The 17,133-nt window shown below is 33.7% G+C and overlaps 1 protein-coding gene and 1 long non-coding RNA gene across 4 annotated transcripts; both read left to right on the forward strand.

Moving 5' to 3' along the window:
* Positions 1-8,690: 8,690 nt before the first annotated feature.
* On the forward strand, positions 8,691-10,993 carry LOC106406111. Of its 2 annotated transcripts, none has more exons than XM_048751586.1 (9): positions 8,691-9,054; positions 9,142-9,345; positions 9,440-9,497; positions 9,588-9,650; positions 9,806-9,881; positions 10,058-10,173; positions 10,300-10,389; positions 10,480-10,611; positions 10,694-10,993. In XM_048751586.1, the coding sequence occupies exons 1-9, from the start codon at positions 8,819-8,821 to the stop codon at positions 10,826-10,828; spliced, it is 1,110 nt and encodes a 369-aa protein (XP_048607543.1). In that variant the 5' UTR covers positions 8,691-8,818; the 3' UTR covers positions 10,829-10,993. The 2 variants fall into 2 exon arrangements, with proteins under 2 accessions (XP_048607543.1, XP_048607544.1); XM_048751587.1 differs by having other exon boundaries at positions 8,713-9,054; positions 9,142-9,243.
* Positions 10,994-12,336: 1,343 nt separating this feature from the next.
* LOC106403017 lies at positions 12,337-14,116 on the forward strand. 2 transcript variants are annotated; one of them, XR_001280901.3, is made up of 2 exons: positions 12,337-13,019; positions 13,120-14,116. It is a non-coding gene; the product is annotated as an uncharacterized LOC106403017 (long non-coding RNA). The 2 variants fall into 2 exon arrangements; XR_001280902.3 differs by having other exon boundaries at positions 13,691-14,116.
* The last annotated feature ends 3,017 nt before the right edge of the window (positions 14,117-17,133 follow it).

A 17,133-nucleotide genomic window follows, 5' to 3' on the forward strand; every position in this document is an offset into this window, starting at 1 on the left:
TCATTTTGGATTTTGGTTAGTTCGGTTAGTTAGATTTGGTTATTTCGATTCATATTTTGGTTAGTTCACTTCCGAATTTTGGCTAAGATTGGTACTGTTTGTAAATATTTTTTTTGAAAAACCGAACTAACCAGTTACCGAACCGAACCGAATCGAAAACTGATTTTTTTTTCTTTTACGAACTTTCGAACCGAACTAACCAAAAACCAAACTTTTTGGTTTGGTTCGGCAAGTTAGGTTTGGTTAAAAATCTTGGCCCTAGATGCGCTAGTTACAGAGAAAAGGAACCATGTTATGGCCAATGTGTTTGTGCCTTTGTAGTTGAGCTATATTGGTAATTTTCTTCTGATTGTTTTCTATTTTGTTAAATTGTAGTTTTTCTATATGTCTATTAATTCCTCGCTTCCAACGCTTAATTTTCATTTCGTATGATATATTTTTTAATTGTTTTCCTCGAAATATTGAATATAATATTCTTGAAAAAAAAATTGCATTGTAACAAATTAGATATTTCCTTATTTAAAAAGTGTAATATATTGAAAGTTTAAAAAGAGTATTACAGTCTAAATAATGAATGCCAAAGGGATATTTTCATCAAACAAGATTTTTTAATTATTAAAAGTGTAACATATTTGAGTGTTGAAAATGAGTATTAATTAGAATATAGATATTGAATGCGAGAAAGATATTTTCAAACTCAATTTATATTATATTTTATATAGTGGGATTAAATATGGTGTTATCAACGTACACATAAACTACTGATCTTTTGGTAACGTAGGATGAAGCATGTAACATATACAACAAAAAACATGGAGCTCGTATTTTACTTTTCAGAGTCATCACATTGCCAAAATGTTATTACGAATTTAGAAAGATAGGAGATGAAAACTGTTATAGAAGCAGTAAACTACAATATTGATATGGTGGCCGGCAGATGTTTTTTTATTTGGTAATAAACTCTTTTAAATGGACACTTGAAGGTAAGCAAATACTTCGAGGTTTGGATTCTACACATTGGGTATGTCAAACAGTGTTCTTAAAGCAACACACACCTCTCTCTCTTCTCTCTATCACTCCACTGCATTCTCTATTTTTCTTTTTACTTAAAGTACTCAAATTTATGTGCAGAGCCAACAAATCAGAAGAACCAACATGATAATATCACAATGACTTTTGAATCACGTTTTTACAGCCAATGACCAAATACTCTTAGTTTTCCACCAAGAAAAAGCTTGCTTGATTGTTGGTTTATGTGGTCGTATGCATTCATGTGAAATGGTTTTTGGGTGCTCTAAAGAACAATTCGGAGTGGAGGTCAATGCTTTCAGCGAAATCAGATAAGTATATTTTGTCATCAGGAAGGTATATATAATATTTCTAAGTAGATTTCACCGGTAACATAATTAAAAAGGAATGGAGAGAAGCTGAAGGTGAAAGCTCAATTACGTTCTTTTTTTTTCTTTGAGCAACGCTCAATTACGTTTGATATGCTTCTAAACTCCATTGATGGGTACAAACGCTTCTCTGAGTCAAGCTCGAGATTGTGTCGGAACTCGATGTAGCCAATCACTAACACCTCGATCCGTATCAATGTCGAGATGGGGAACGGTAGTGCCTGCCCCAAGTATTTGGTATTTCATTAAGAATCTCAAACACTCAACAAAAACGCAAAATTAAGGGATTTTTCCGGCAGCGAGAGGAAGAAAAGCCGTACCTTTCCGGCGTCTTGCCAAGTAACGCCCGTGAGAAGAAAGAGGGCTGAGAGTGGGCGAATATCACCCATCGTCCGTCAATCAGCTTGCATTCTTGAATCTCTGAATTCCGAACACCTCACTATACGGCTAAAAAGGCGTCGATTTGGGGACGCCACTTTCGTACGGGTTCTGATCACGTTGCTGGCTAAGTTCTAAGCCAGATTCTGGTCTAAAGAATCTATATCGATCTGGAGATACTCTACCGGTTAGGTAAACCAAAAGGATCAAACCCAGTTTAAAGCCCCATATACTTTTTAAACGTGTTAAGAAGATGGACAGTGATATAACCTTGGAGAAGTGTCAACTGTACAGAGCAAGAATCATTAGAACATGGTCAAGTTAAGTAGGCTGAGCAGTTAATAATAGTAAGAGATATGAGATGGAAGATAAGAAAACATACCTTTTCATCAAGTAGGAGCATGTCAATCCCATGATCTCTTCTCCCTCTTTGAGATTGGTTTGGTTGCCTCCCAAAAACGACGAAGAACACCTGTCACCACCGAATGAGAAGCACGACCTGACTTCAGGTCCGAAAACATGAATGGAGAGGACTCCTTTATTGCAATCTCTGCTAGTAAGGGCGAAGTATAATGAAGAGGATGAAGCAGTGCGATTTGGAGAGGTCTTCATCACTTATTTATAGTATCAAACATTAAGGGTTTTCCAAGCGGTGGTGGGCAAGGATAATTAAACTCAACGTAGTAGGAGAGATGGTGAGAATTAATTAAGAAGCTTAATGACATGTTTCAACGAGGATTACAATCATTACATAGACGTTTGCATACAGGGCAACGGAGAAGACAAAAGGTTAAGAAAGTCAGATGGGCCAAAATTGAGCTGGAAAGAAAATAACAGAGTTTGGTTTCTATGTTTCTGTGACCTAATTTGATGGTTTCCTTTTTGTAAACAAAAATATAGGGGTCTGACTGGTAACTATCGCAGGAATATTAGGAATGAATAGACAAAGAATGAATATAAATAAAATTTTGGGAATGATGAGGAATGATGGTTTCTTATCAAAATTAACGAGGAACAAATTTACATTTGTTATAGAAGTAATGGAAAAGTCTATCTTTATTCATAACATAGAGGTTCCTTATATAGGAGATTACACCGTCATAGATAAATAGAAAGATTACAAATCATAATTTCTTTGTTATGAGCCATCCACAATCTGGTTCATAACACTCCCCCTTGGATGCCATAACCATTTAGAGCTTGTAATGTGCTTTAATATTGCCTCATTAAAACCTTACCAGAAAAACCCAATTGGGACAAAACCATGGTGAAAGAAAAAGAGTACAACACACATTACTCCCCCTGATTTGGACATTACTGAAGGTCCCTTGGACCTCTCCAATTTTCTGCAATCCGTGGGTGATGAAGATCTTGGGCAGAATATGCTTCGTCCTCGAACATGATAGTTGGTTCTTCTTTACCATCGGCCATGTCACAATCTGATCGAACATATTGAGTCATCGACCTCAAACACACACACACGAAATCTTGGATGATGTTGCTGTGATATGCGTGTACCACCATATGTAAAACATAACCTGTCTGGAAACAAATCAACAAAACCAAATAACCCCTCTTTGGGCTGGTTAGTATAAAATAAACCAAAATCAAAGGCTTCTTCATCGTCCTTCTTATGGACCAATCAGATCAGTGTCTAAAACAAGACTTCTGCATCGTCAATCTCAGGGCTAAATGGACTTCTTTATCGTCCACTTTTGGACTGAATGGATCAGTGTCCAAAACAAGTGATCTCACGCCCATGTACTAGATAATGGGTGAGACTGGTCCATATTAAATCTCTTGAGTACCCTTTTCTGTATATACTATTTGATGCACAAGGATTTCATTGTTAATGTACTCAAGCTGTAATCCCAAACAAAACTTTGTTTTCCAAGATCTTTCATCTCAAACTCTTTCTTGAGATATTCAACTGTTTGGGAAATTGTATCCAGAGGTTCCTAGGATATTCAGATCATATACTTTGATGATTATCAATATTGTTCTCGAGAACTTGCTGTACTTTCAGCTCAATACCCTCTAGTACTTTCATTATCCAGTGGACCATATAAATATGCAGTCACTATATCAATTTGCTGCAAGTTTAATTTTCTCTCTTATATAGCCAGACTTATGAGAAATCTAAAAGTAGTTGCATCCACCATATGGGAGTATGTATCCTCATAATCTATTACTGGTCTTTGTGAGAATCCTTGTGCAACATCAGCTTTATATCTCACGATTTCTATTCCTCACAAGACCCATTTATATCCATTGGTTTTAACATCATATGGCGTCTTAATCATATGGCCAAATACGCCTTTCTTCTTTAAACTATTTAACCCCACGTTTCCATTCAATCCAATCTGTTCTACGAGTGTGCACTCTTATATTGACGTGGGTTCATGATCCTCGCTTATATTCATAAATTCAAGTGCTACCTTGTTTGCAAATAAATCATCTTATGTAGACATTTCTTATTGGTTCCATTATGTTCCAGACATGATATAATCGATTGAGATTCATTTTTATCAGGAACTTTAATACTTTGCAGCTTGGCGTCCCAAGCTACATTGTTTGGTACCTGTACCTTAGAGCCGGCCGGCCTTATCTTCATATCTGGGATGGTTTCCTTAGTAACCTCGGATTTGGATTTTGATTATCATTCTCTGCACCTTTCTTTTGTTTCCTGAGGATTTTTATCTTTTGGAACCTATTGTTCTACCACGTTTCATACGTTATCTAGACTCTGTAGCAACTTGACTGTGTCTCTTCTTGGACATCAAATTCGTTGGTGCTTTACAAGCTGGTTTATATATGACTTAGTCATTCTTTTTCGGGTCAGAAAATGTGTATGGAATTTGATTAGCTAGCTTTGTAAATGTATAATCTTTGGACGTCTATTTCATATTCTTTAGTCCGAGGATCTTGCCAAGACATTGATGGTTGATTCCATTCTATTTCTTTTACCGTTCTTTTACCAGCTTTATTATTTTTTCTCCTCCTGGTGTTAAAATAATCCGTGTACCTGGCCTCAAATATAATCACCCATATTTGGCTCAAAGTACTTTATTATTGTGGGAGAATCATATCCAACATATATCCTCATCCTCCTTTTGAGGTCCCATCTTAGTTCTCTGTGGTGGAGCAATTAATACATAGACAGCACATCCAAATGTCTTATGATGGGGTATGTCTGGCTTTTGACCCGTTAATAATTGTGATAGGGGATATCTATGCTCATTAAATGGCCTGATGCGTGTTAACTTAGGTGCATGTAAATTTCGTGTGGCCCAAGCTGTGAATGAGAGTTTTAACCTCATAAGTTATGGTCTATCAATCAGCTATTTGCGTTTTAAAAGATTTCGGCCAAGCCGTTCTTGGTATGGACATGTATCACAGAATTTTTCACACTTACCCCCATGGACATACCATAATCATTTAAACGCTTGGGACATGTATTCACCAGTATTATCTAGACATATAGTCTTTATTATGAAAAAGGAGCTCGTAGTCGTTTTACTGGTGATGGCCTAATGAGTTTCCCTTGTGTTCATGCTACACACGTGAGATTCTTTGGGATAACTCTTCTTATCTTTTAATGTGTGCCTTTTGAATATCAATTTTCGCATCATGTTTGGACCAGGATGGCCAATTCGGTCGTGCCATAAAGTGTATATTTTTACAGGATTTTAGCTTCTATCATATTGATCTATGCATAGTATAGGTCAGTAGAGAATGCAGGTATAGTCTTTAGGACTTATTATGACCTTGGGCTATTTTATACATATATCTGAAGTTACTATTTGTTTCCTTCGCCCATTGTTTCAATATGGAAACCATTCATTCTTATATCTTTAAAACTCAATAGGCTGCTCTTGCTCTTAGAGCTAGGTGAATACATCACTGATTTCTAGATGCATACCCTTAGGCAATAATATATTAGCCTAGCCATAGTCTTCTTTCAGACTGGCGATACATGCTTTAGTACTTATATTGGCGTTTTTCAGTGTACTCATATAGAAAAATCATTCATTCATTTAATCTAAGCAAACAATGTAATAGAAATAAATTCAAGGAGATAAAAATCAAAGAAAGTATACAAGCAAAGCAATCACACAAGTTTGATGTCGAAATCAGATTATCAACTTGATTCTTTTAGGCAATCATAAGTCTCATATTCCATAAGATCATCTTGATCATGTTCGAAATTATTTTCACCATCTTTATAGACCAAGTGGGTTTCAGGAATCTTCCCTTTCAGACTCTCTTTTATAGAGGTCCCAAAAATATTTGGGAGTCCTTCATATCTTAGCCCAATGGTTCCCCATTCCACATCTATGGCACACTGATTTGGTCGAGCTTTGTGGTTTAAAGGATATACCACGGCCACTGCCTTGACCATGGCTCAAATTGGGTTGATACCCACGGCCTCTGCCATAGTGATTCCCACGGCCAAATGTGTTATAGTGGCCATGGTCACGTCCTTTCCACCCTCCACGGCCATGGCCGTGTGGTCTATCATTCTGGATGTAGTTACCTTTTTTTTTCTTATGCTGTCTTATTGGTATCAGGTAATGGGGTTAATCCAGGAGGTCTCAATTCACTTTTTCTCATCAGTGATCCATTATTTTGCTCTGCTAGCAATAGACTCATCCACGGACTTATAGTCCTGGATTCTGGGATTCCTCCAATCAAATAGGGCCTTTGGTAATAACACTGTTCTTTGGTGATCATATCTCGATTTTTAACTATGTCCAAAGGTCTAGAGGATTCTCTATAGTCAGATACTGATCTTTGAAACTATTAATAAGATGATAGCTAATAATTAATATTGCCCTGTATCAATCTTCCTCATTTGGCATTATCGCCTTTTGTGATTCATTCACCAAGTCCTTTGACTTTAGGATAAACTCAGTATCCAGTGCCCATTTCAAATAATATCTCCTGAGAGATTTAGGGCAGCAAAATCCAAGTTGCTTTTCGATGTTTCAAATCATATATCAATCAATTTTAGATCTCATAAAATATTTAACATACGGCCATAAACAAGACATGCTATCAAGTCAATACATTTCTAATAAGCAAACAAGCCACACGGCCAAAGGTGATATAATGCAATAAGGCCATACGGCCAAAGTGATATATGATGCATAATAAGTCACACAAATTTATCAAGCAAAGGTATCGACCAAACAAGCAATTTCTATATGTTTTCAAGTGGCCATATGGTTATAATGCAAACCTAGCATACTGATTCTATATGTACAGTAGTGAAATTATGGAACCTCAATTTAAAACAATCAGATCATGCAAAGGTGATAATAATCAGATCATGCGCATAACATAAACATGTTGGTCAGGATGATATATGATGCAAACTGGCCACACGGCCAAGTAGATATGATGCACTCAATCTTAGCAATCGGATTCTATATGTGCAATGGTAATATTAAAACATTCAATCAAGGTTTAGCAATTAATCAATCAGTTTCAGGTATGAGATTTAGCTAGACTAACAATCAGATTCAATTAGGTTTTATCAAGACTAGCAATTGGATCAATAATCAAACGGATTCAAGCATTACACAATTTAGGGTTTCGATCCAAAAATAGGATTTCAATCATAAAAAAAAAAAACACAATCAGTTTCAAGGCTGATTCTATTAATTTTATTAATCAGTTTCAAGGCTGATATTTATCAGTTTCAAGGCTGATATTAGCAAGATGGAATCAAGCAATCTGATTTTAGGAATACGCAAATTAGGGTTTAGGGTTTCAATTCGAAATTAGGGTTTTATCAATCAATCAGTTTCTAGCAAATAATCTTAAACCCCAGAACAGTTGATTATATCATGAAACTATCAGCCTAGTATAATATAAAACCTCAAAACATTCAATTCGGATTATGCAATACACATATTCTATTTTAGGGTTTATCAATTCGAATTAGGGTTTATATTATAACAGATTCTAACATGCAATATTAAACCTCAAATCATTCAATCAGGTTATAAAATATATCAATCCTAACTCACACGGATTTAAACCTCAAAGAAACATTCAATCAATCAAATAAAACAATCCATGCACACGTAATTTAGGGTTTACAGATTTTAGGGTTTCACTTTGAACATTAGTTCATTCGATTCTTGGTTCTTAGAGTTTAGGTATACCTTAAACCTTTGATGGGTTGAATGGACCACCAAGAGAATGAGCTTACGTGGACTGGTACAAACTGGAACCTTACGCGAACTGGTCCAAACTGTTTCCTTGCAGTCCGCGAGTTAGCTTAGTTTGAGCTGATCGGGATCGTTGGTACGCGAGCTGGTACTTGCAATCAAAGAACTCGTAGATCTGGAACAGTTTGATCACGGACTGGAACAGGCTGATCGTACAATCTGGAATAGTTGAGGCGTACTGAAACTTGCAGAGATCAGTCCACAGATCGATCTTGTTGAGATCAGTGGTTGAATACAGATCAGGGTCATGATCAAAGAGAGGTGATCGATAGAGATTAGGGTTTTAGCAATGGAGAGAGATTTAGGGTTTATGGTCGATATTTTAGCTTAGGGTTTTAGAGATCAATCGTGCTGATAACGTTTTATAAAAGTAATGGAAAAGTCTATCTTTATTCATAACATAGAGGTTCCTTATATAGGAGATTACACCGTCATAGATAAATGGAAAGATTACAAATCATAATCTCTTGGTTATGAGCCATCCACAATCTGATTCATAACAACATTATAATTCTCTACAAAAAAAAGAGTGAGAAGGAATAAAGAGGAAAAAATATTCTTGGTAATCTTTTTAAGAAACGTTAAGGAATGTAGTGTTTCTCTTCGTTTCATTGGTTACCATTCAAACCCATTGAGTTTTATAAAGAGACACCTGTCATTGTTTACCCTTTGCTCTTGGATGATGCGGCAATAGGAGAAAGAAAGAAAATTCTCATTGTTATTATAGATAGATTTTTTAATTTTTCCAGTTCCCGAGTGAGTGAGTTACGAGGAACACGTTTGTTGTTTTTTCTCCACAAGAGAATGGAGTTTACCTTAGCGACATCTAGTTTCATGGGTACCAAAGTGATCCCCGCCACTCTGTTTTGCAGACGAGCTCGAGCAGCGTCTCTCACCGTCACCGCAAGTAGCACTAAGATTTACACGAGGCTCGACTCTTGTCTCGTGATTCCTCCTCCCCCCAATTTTAAGAAACCGCGTGCCATTATCAAGTTCTTGGGAGGCGCCTTCGTCGGAGCTGTCCCTGAACTCACCTACAGGTTCTTTTATCCTTTATGCCTTGATGGATGGATTTATTGGTTTAGATATCTTGAGAAAACTGGAAGATGTTATTTTGTGATCTCTAGTTACCTCAAGGAGCTACTGGCTAAAGAAGGGTATTTGATTGTATCTGTGCCATACAACGTCACTTTTGATCATGAACAAGCTGCCAAGCAGGTTTACCAGAGGTTCAACTCCTGCTTGGACGCGATTGTCTTATCTGGAGTTCCAAATGCCAATTTGAACCCTCAAGATCTATCTAACCTTCCTGTTTTCTCTGTTGGTCACAGGTTCTCTTCTTGTCTCCTCAGCTAAATCTGTTCACTTCATCCTTATGTTTTGTTTCTCAATCTTATGATTTCTCTGTGCTCTGAATGCTGACAGTAACGGTGCGCTGCTCCAAGTTTTGACCGGAAGTTATTTTTCTGACAAGATACCAAAGGTTTGGTTTCTCGTGAACTAATGTCAATAAAATGCTTCGTCTTTATTTATAACTAAGTAAGTGAAGAAAAAGTGATATCTCTTGTTAAAGGTTAATGCCATCATTTCATTCAACAACAAATCAGCCACAGAGGCAGTTCCATATTTTGAGCAGGTAATATTACTCATTGGTTGTTACCTTATGATTAGTCTTCTAAGCTTTACTTATTGTTATAACCTGAGCTACAATAGAGTCGAAGCTCCACGTGTTCACTTAAGAAATAAGACTAGCAGTGCTTGTATCTTAGATTGCCTATGTTGCCTTTGCAGCTTGGTCCTCTCATCCAGCAGATGATGCCAGTCGTGGAAGCTTCTCCATTATATGAAATAGCTCGAAATGCTTCAGGTGTTGCTACCAAACGCTACAAGCTCTAATGCAGATCTTCTCTCAGTTAACCCAACCCATTCATTAGTAGAAACAATGTTTTTAGTCTTTCTTGCCTGTTAAGTCTTAGCATAGGATAAGTGAACCTTTCTAGGATGTGATTTCATGCTGAGATGAGACTTGTTATCACCTTTCAGGTGATGGCTTGAAAGCACTACTCGATACCGCTGGGAAAACGATTCTGAACAATGATCAAGAAGCTCTCAAGTCATTTACTAATTTGGTGGATCAATTGCCCTCAGTATTTGGTGAGGTATTTCTTTACCCTAGTAGTATCCAAGGTTGTTAGAATGATTTATGTTGTTCCTTTGTAATTGACCAAGCCATAAGAGAACTTAAATTTTTTTTTTGCTCTTTTGTCTTGTTGTTCTATCAAAAGGTTGGACAAGGGGTGTCGGAATTCAGACCATCACCACTTGAGAATCGTACTTGCTTCAAATGCTCCTACAGCGTTCCGCACACTTTACTGGTAATGCGCACACACACAGATATTTGTTTTTGTTTTCTTGCATTGATTTTTAGTAGAAATGAAGTCTCTGCGTGATTCATATGGTCTCAGGTACAATTCAACTCTGATGCAATCGACGAGACTGATTTACTGGAAGAAACCCTGAGGCCTCGGATAGAATCTTTTGGTGGTACACTTGAAAAGGTTCGGCTGAACGGGAACCATCTCACACCTTGCATACAGGTATAAAAACAGAGCAAGTTTAGAGCTAGTAACATCATTGCTCTGTTTCTTGTTCGGTCTGTTAACAGTGTGTTGTCTCCAGGACCCCAAATGGCAAATTGGGTCTGTTTACACGCCAGCAGACGCTGTGGCTCAGGCGCTAAAGACAATACCTCTGAGGGACACCCGTGTTCTTTCAAGGACAATCGTCGATTGGTTTACAAGGTTTGAGAATTGAGCCAACCTCGTGTATTGTTAAGAAATGGTAAAAATATGTATATACATGAGTCATGGTATTACAAATATCTTTATTGTTATTGTCGAGTCAACGCAAAATATGGGATACAAGTCTTGTTTATGATTGCTGTATCATTGGATTTGCAATAAAATATTTATGTGTATATTTTGATAAATGACATAGATAGGTCATATATATTCGCTGATTTTCCGTGGAAGAAGGTTTGTCGAGTTGCAAAAATGTTGTAATTTGAAAGTTGCATTGCAAAATGCATCTGCTTTTCCCAGTTCAGTTCCAGTCAAAGGTCCGAATTTTACAGCCTCTTCCCTAGTCTGGCTCCAAAACAAGAATCGATCTCGAGGAAAGTCAGTTGCGAAGACAATGGCAATCAGAGTAGACGTTGTTTCATGAATATTAAACCTCCTGGTGAAGTTAATTTTGTGTATGTATAAATAAAATGATCAAATATATAAAAAAATTATCGATAATATATACAAAGAAATTCACCATGCGCCTTGGTTTTATTCTAGTCTATTAATATAAAGAACACTAGATTAAGATTCGTGCCTTGTGCGGGATAAACATTATATATATAAATTATTTTATGTATTATATGTTCTTACATATTATGAAATAATAAATATATATTGAATAATTAAATGTCAGTAACTATTACATATATAATTAAATTGGTGCGAACGTATAAATCAATTTTATTAATCCAAACAATTTTTTTAAAAAAAATTGATAGGATATGTAATTAAATCTAAATGATATTAACATACATAGTATATTTTTAATATTAATGTCTATTAAATGATGCTTCTACTCATATGTTTTTTTGATCATGTGTATCTTTAATAGCAAAAACTTTAAATTACTGATAACAAAATTTTCATTGTGGGATTAATAATTTTAGTAATTGATAATTAAAAAAAATGTATCAATGCTAGTTCAAAACTTTTATCAAAAACATTTATTCAAAATAAATTTTCAAACTAAAATATTTATTTATTCAATATGGTTTATAATTTAATTAGAATGATATATATACATATATATTTTAAATCTTAATTATTAATTTAATTAGACTTTTACTTATATGATTTTGTAATCATTTGTATTTTGTCATAACAAAAATTTTAAACCATGGATCGCAAAATTTGAATGTGAGACTTTTAACAGTTTTAGTAATTTATAGTCATTTTTAAAAATTGAAAATATAACATATACAGAAAAATCTAATTTTTTATAATATGGTTATTGTGATTTTTTTTAAATTTTTTTTTAATAGTTTAAAATTAAACAAATTTGATAGAAGATACATTATTTTTTTATCAGATCTTTATTATTCAAAATCATTAATTGTCATATATACTTTACTCACATTAGGCAATTCCGTAATCTTTATTTAAGGAAATAATAAATGACATTAATAATGAATTTATGATTATTTTAATAAAAAACTTATTATATAATTAGATGAACCAACATATTTTTTTGATAATTCTAAGAATCATCTTAGTGATGACACGTGGGTTCAAAAAGAAGTTGTAATGTTTCACAAATAATATATCGGGGATTTTTCTCTCTTCCTGTTGCTGCCACATCAATAATCACTCCTCTCAGATTGACATGTGTCCTATTTTTTTATTCTCTTCATTACTCTTATTTGTGGACTTAACAATTGAACTAAATGGGCTTACGAATTGAATGTTATCTATCTGACTGGTCAAACCCATTATTTTTTTTTGTAACACGGTCAAACCCATTATCTGAACTCCGTAAACTACCTTTCCTCTTCGTCTTCAACAATTACTTCGCTTTCTAGGGTTCATGGTGTTTTCAGCTCATGTTCATAATCCGACCATGGAGTTTCTGGAAGGTGATGGGACTTTTAACGGTGAATATCTAGAGTGAATTGTTGTTCGTGTCGTTTGGATTTACGCCGGGTAAGGGGAATTGATGTTCGTGTCATGAATGACCATCTTAACTCCTTCATTCCACTTACGATTCCTCATTCAATTCACTGCATCTCCCTTGACTCTCAGTCGTTGAATCTCTATGTATAAAAAGGTGAGCCTTCATCCCCAGAACATCACCCTTTCATTCCTTACAACCCAAAAAACTTCCGTAGAGCAAAATGGCGAACTCATCTGTCCTCCTTGCTGACAATCAAAACACATAAGAGGTAACCTTCATTTCTCTCTCTTTATATGTATGTTTATATGTATGTGTATATTTCTCAGTACATTGTCTTAGAAATAAGCTTATTTGTTTTGTTGGAGCAGTTGATTTGTTGCAGACCTTGCGGGGAATGGTAACATCAAATATGTGTTCTTTACAATCTACATAAATACATTGACACAACCGCATACTTCTTTTGATTGTGTCAGTTGCTGTTTTTTCTTCTCAATTTTCATACTTCACTATTACAAGACTCAATCAAGTCTGGCTGATGTAGTTTATCACTGCAACTGTTTAACTTTGTTCCAAAATATCTGTTCTGTTGATACTTGATGTTAACTTTCTGTGTGGCAAGAGTAACCAATATTTGACATAGTGCCGAGGCCTATGCTCGAGTCAGAGCGCATTTGATTTCACAATAGATTTTCTTACATGGGTCCGACAATATGGTTTCACCTAAATAGTTCTAGCTTTATGAATGAATCTGAACCAGAGCCGGTTGGTAATGTTTGTTAATTAGTCCGATCTATGAGCTTTTTTGTCACATTTCAACTGAGATGTTAACTTGGTAGTTCTTCTTGGACACGTGAGAGCAGGAGCCCAACCGAAATAACCATCTCCACCAATGACTAGAACACTTAGATTTTAATGATGAGTTATTGGTAGATGTTTCAGGTTGCGGTTGCTCGGAAATGACAACTTCTTCTCTTCTGTTTCTCTTGGAAGACAAGTACTTTGAGAGAATATCTGAAATGACTTTAGGATTGAAGGTCTGCCTTAAACCAAACGGTTTAACCAAACGAGTTAGGCAAGAGGAGCACATGGGAGGTTAGGCAGGTCCAGTGGTAGATAATCTTCTGTAGCTGTTTTCTTAACGTGGGTGATGATATTGGAGGAGAAGCCGACAGAGCTGCTGCTGATATCGGTTTGTAGACAAATTTTAACTTTACACAAGACAAATTCGACTATGATATATACTTATAACATATCCAAATATTCTGATATAAAGTTACACGACCTTTGATATTTTTCTGCGTATAACCAGTATGCAACTTACAGAGATATAATTTATGTTCAATTTATATTATTTTAGTTATAATTTATCTATATTTTGTTTAACAATAACCAACACATTATTATTTTCTTTATCACGAAGAATAAACCTTATGGGATGTTAGAGAAGAAAAAAATATTCAACATAAAATGAGTATTAAACAAATCGGCTTATTACAATAAGATAATCCCATCAAACAAGAAATACCAAATAAACACCCAAAGCTATCATCAATTGCTTTCTGTGTCAAAGCTAGAATCCTAACACTCGCCTTACACAATAGAAATCTCCATAGATTGTAATTGTTATCATGATTCTACGATTTACTACGTTAACCGAAACAAACCACAGTTAATACACTTAATTTGTTATTATTTTATGGTCCATTTGCTAATTCAATGCATAAAACAATTTATATTAGTTGCTACAACAAATTATAAAAACTAAAATAGCCTCTATAAATCAATATACTACTAGCATATACAAATCATATAAATCAGAGGCCACAGCAATAGTTCAACTACAAAAGCTCATGTTATTTCCACTAATGCATTCACATAACCAAAATCACATTCCATAATATGTTTAAAACACACACAATTAATTAAAAAGTATAGTCAACTGCAAAAGCTCAAAGACAATTCAAAACACATGATCTTCATTCTCAACCGTCTATCCAGTGATTTGAACTTGGTATACAAACAAACTAACTACAACAATGTCAGTAGCCATATTAACAAAAAAAACTATCATATATGGTAAATTATATTTCAAATGACGAGATGATCATGTATGTAAAATAGCGTTCCTGCGTAAACAAAATTGATAACTATCAGATTAGATTCCTTCACCTTCTGTTACCTCATGTTACTTTATGCAAACATCTAATATTACATAAGTAATTTTATAATTAATTATATATTTTAACTCGAATAAAATTCTATCAAAATCCTACTGTAAAACTAAATTTAGTAAAAAAAAAACATAATCCAGTAATATATATAAAATTAAATGAAATAAAAATATATGAATCTATTTACAAGTTTGCTTCTTTTCTACTAAAAAAATGAAAAAAGGATCTCACTGATTTCTTGGTCATCCAACCCCCGAAAATCACAAGAAATGATGTAACCCAAATTTAATTCTTAATTTATAATTAAAACTTAAATTATTAAAAAAAATAAAACCTTTAAAAAATAATATGTAGTATTTATTTTTTTTAAATCATAGCCAGTTTTTGGAAAACATGGTTTATTTAGAAAATCATATCTTAAAAAATAATAGGTAGTATTTATATTTAAAAAGCATAACCAATTATTATTCAGACAATATGGTTTATTTAGTTTTCAAATTCAATAACACATAACTTTTTAACAAATATGTATATTTTAAATAATAACAACTAATATTAAATATTCATTCTGATTACTTAAATTATTTACTAGTCTGTTTCCCGCCCGTAGGGCGTACTTATCCTAGTGATATATATAAACGTGATGTTAAGGAAACCGATTAATCGAAAACGATGAAATGAAAACGTTTTCGAAAAACAGATCGTTGAATCGAGATGAATCTTTTTCCTTAGCTCTTAATATGAATTATAGTTTCAGGTTTAAACCACAACTAGGTAATAATCCGCCGTGTGCGGGGTAAAATAGTTGATTATATTATTTATTTTACGCTGTAATAAGAAATTTGTTGTCTAGCTTTTTCAAGGGATGGACATTCAGATATCCGTTCGGATTCAGTTGATCTATTCAGATTTTGACTTTTAGAGTTAGAAATATAAATACGATTCTGATATTTAAAATTTCGGGTTGACTTTGGATTGGATTTGGTTCGAATCATTGCATGTGCGGTTCGGGTACCAATTTTAATTATGTAATTTTGAACAAATCCAAATATACTTCATCCTCAAAATCCGAAAATAAAAATAATATAAAACATAAACATTTGAATAATTTAAGACTAAATAATTAAATTTACATAAAAAAATAGTTCATTTTAAATATTTAGATGGAAAATATATATATTTTTAGTATTTTGAACATATTTTGTTATTTTAGATATATTCATATTAATGAATATCTAATAGATATAAAATTTAAAATAACTAATATATTTAAGTATATAATTGTGTTTTAGATATTTTCGGTACCTAAAATATTTCAGTTTGGATCGGATTCGGGTCTAGTTATCAGGATATTAAACTTTTAGATTAATTTGAGTACTTAATCAGTTTTAGTTTGTGTTTAGTATTACTTTCAAATCAAGTTTGGTTCTTCGAATCCAAATATTTTACCAAGACTTACTTTCTTCTAAAAATATAAAGAAAAATAAATAAATGTAAAACTAATATGTTAGGCTTATTTTACATACATAATTATTGGATCATACTTTAAGAATACCAATAAAAATGGTTGGGAATCGTGTCAATATTGTTGAACATGTAAAAAATTGACGTAGTTTATAAAAAATAACTAGACTTTGATCCGCGCGTCCGCGCGGATATATTTTTCAAAAATATGTTTCTATTTGTTTTTCATGTCAATAATATAAGGGGTAGGCAAAATACCCGAATCTGAAGAACCGAACCGATCTCGATCCGAAAAAGTAGTACCAAACCCAAACCGAAAGTGATTAAATATCTGAATTATTCAAAATTTTGGTTTTTGGAGAACCGAAACCGAATCCGATCTGAACCGAAGTATTCTAGGTACCCGAATGTATCCAAAATAGATTTATATACTTATATATATTAATTATTTATAGATTTAATATATATAAAAACATCTAGAACATATATGATACTTTTAAGCTGGTTTAAATACTTGAAAATATATACAAATAATCAATAGTAAATATATAAAATAGTAAAAGTAGACTTAAAATAATTATTGATTATCTATCCAAATATTTGAACTAAAATAATTTATATGTTAAGTTTAGGTATTCTGACATATGTTATTCAAATTTATATTTAATATATATTTTTGTTTATAGTTTTTGAGAAATTTAAAGTATATAAATATATAATGAATTATAAAAAATTAAGGTAATTTAA

The sequence above is a fragment of the Brassica napus genome, chromosome C3, assembly GCF_020379485.1.
Source record: "Brassica napus cultivar Da-Ae chromosome C3, Da-Ae, whole genome shotgun sequence".
Lineage (NCBI taxonomy): Eukaryota > Viridiplantae > Streptophyta > Magnoliopsida > Brassicales > Brassicaceae > Brassica > Brassica napus.

Bases quoted from the DNA above. Each gene is read 5' to 3' on its own strand.
- LOC106406111 (XM_048751586.1), top strand. From the start codon at position 8,819: ATGGAGTTTACCTTAGCGACATCTAGTTTCATGGGTACCAAAGTGATC. The intron at 9,055-9,141 runs GTTCTTTTATCC...TGTGATCTCTAG, and splicing joins GTCCCTGAACTCACCTACAG to TTACCTCAAGGAGCTACTGG. The intron at 9,498-9,587 runs GTTTGGTTTCTC...CTCTTGTTAAAG, and splicing joins TTTCTGACAAGATACCAAAG to GTTAATGCCATCATTTCATT.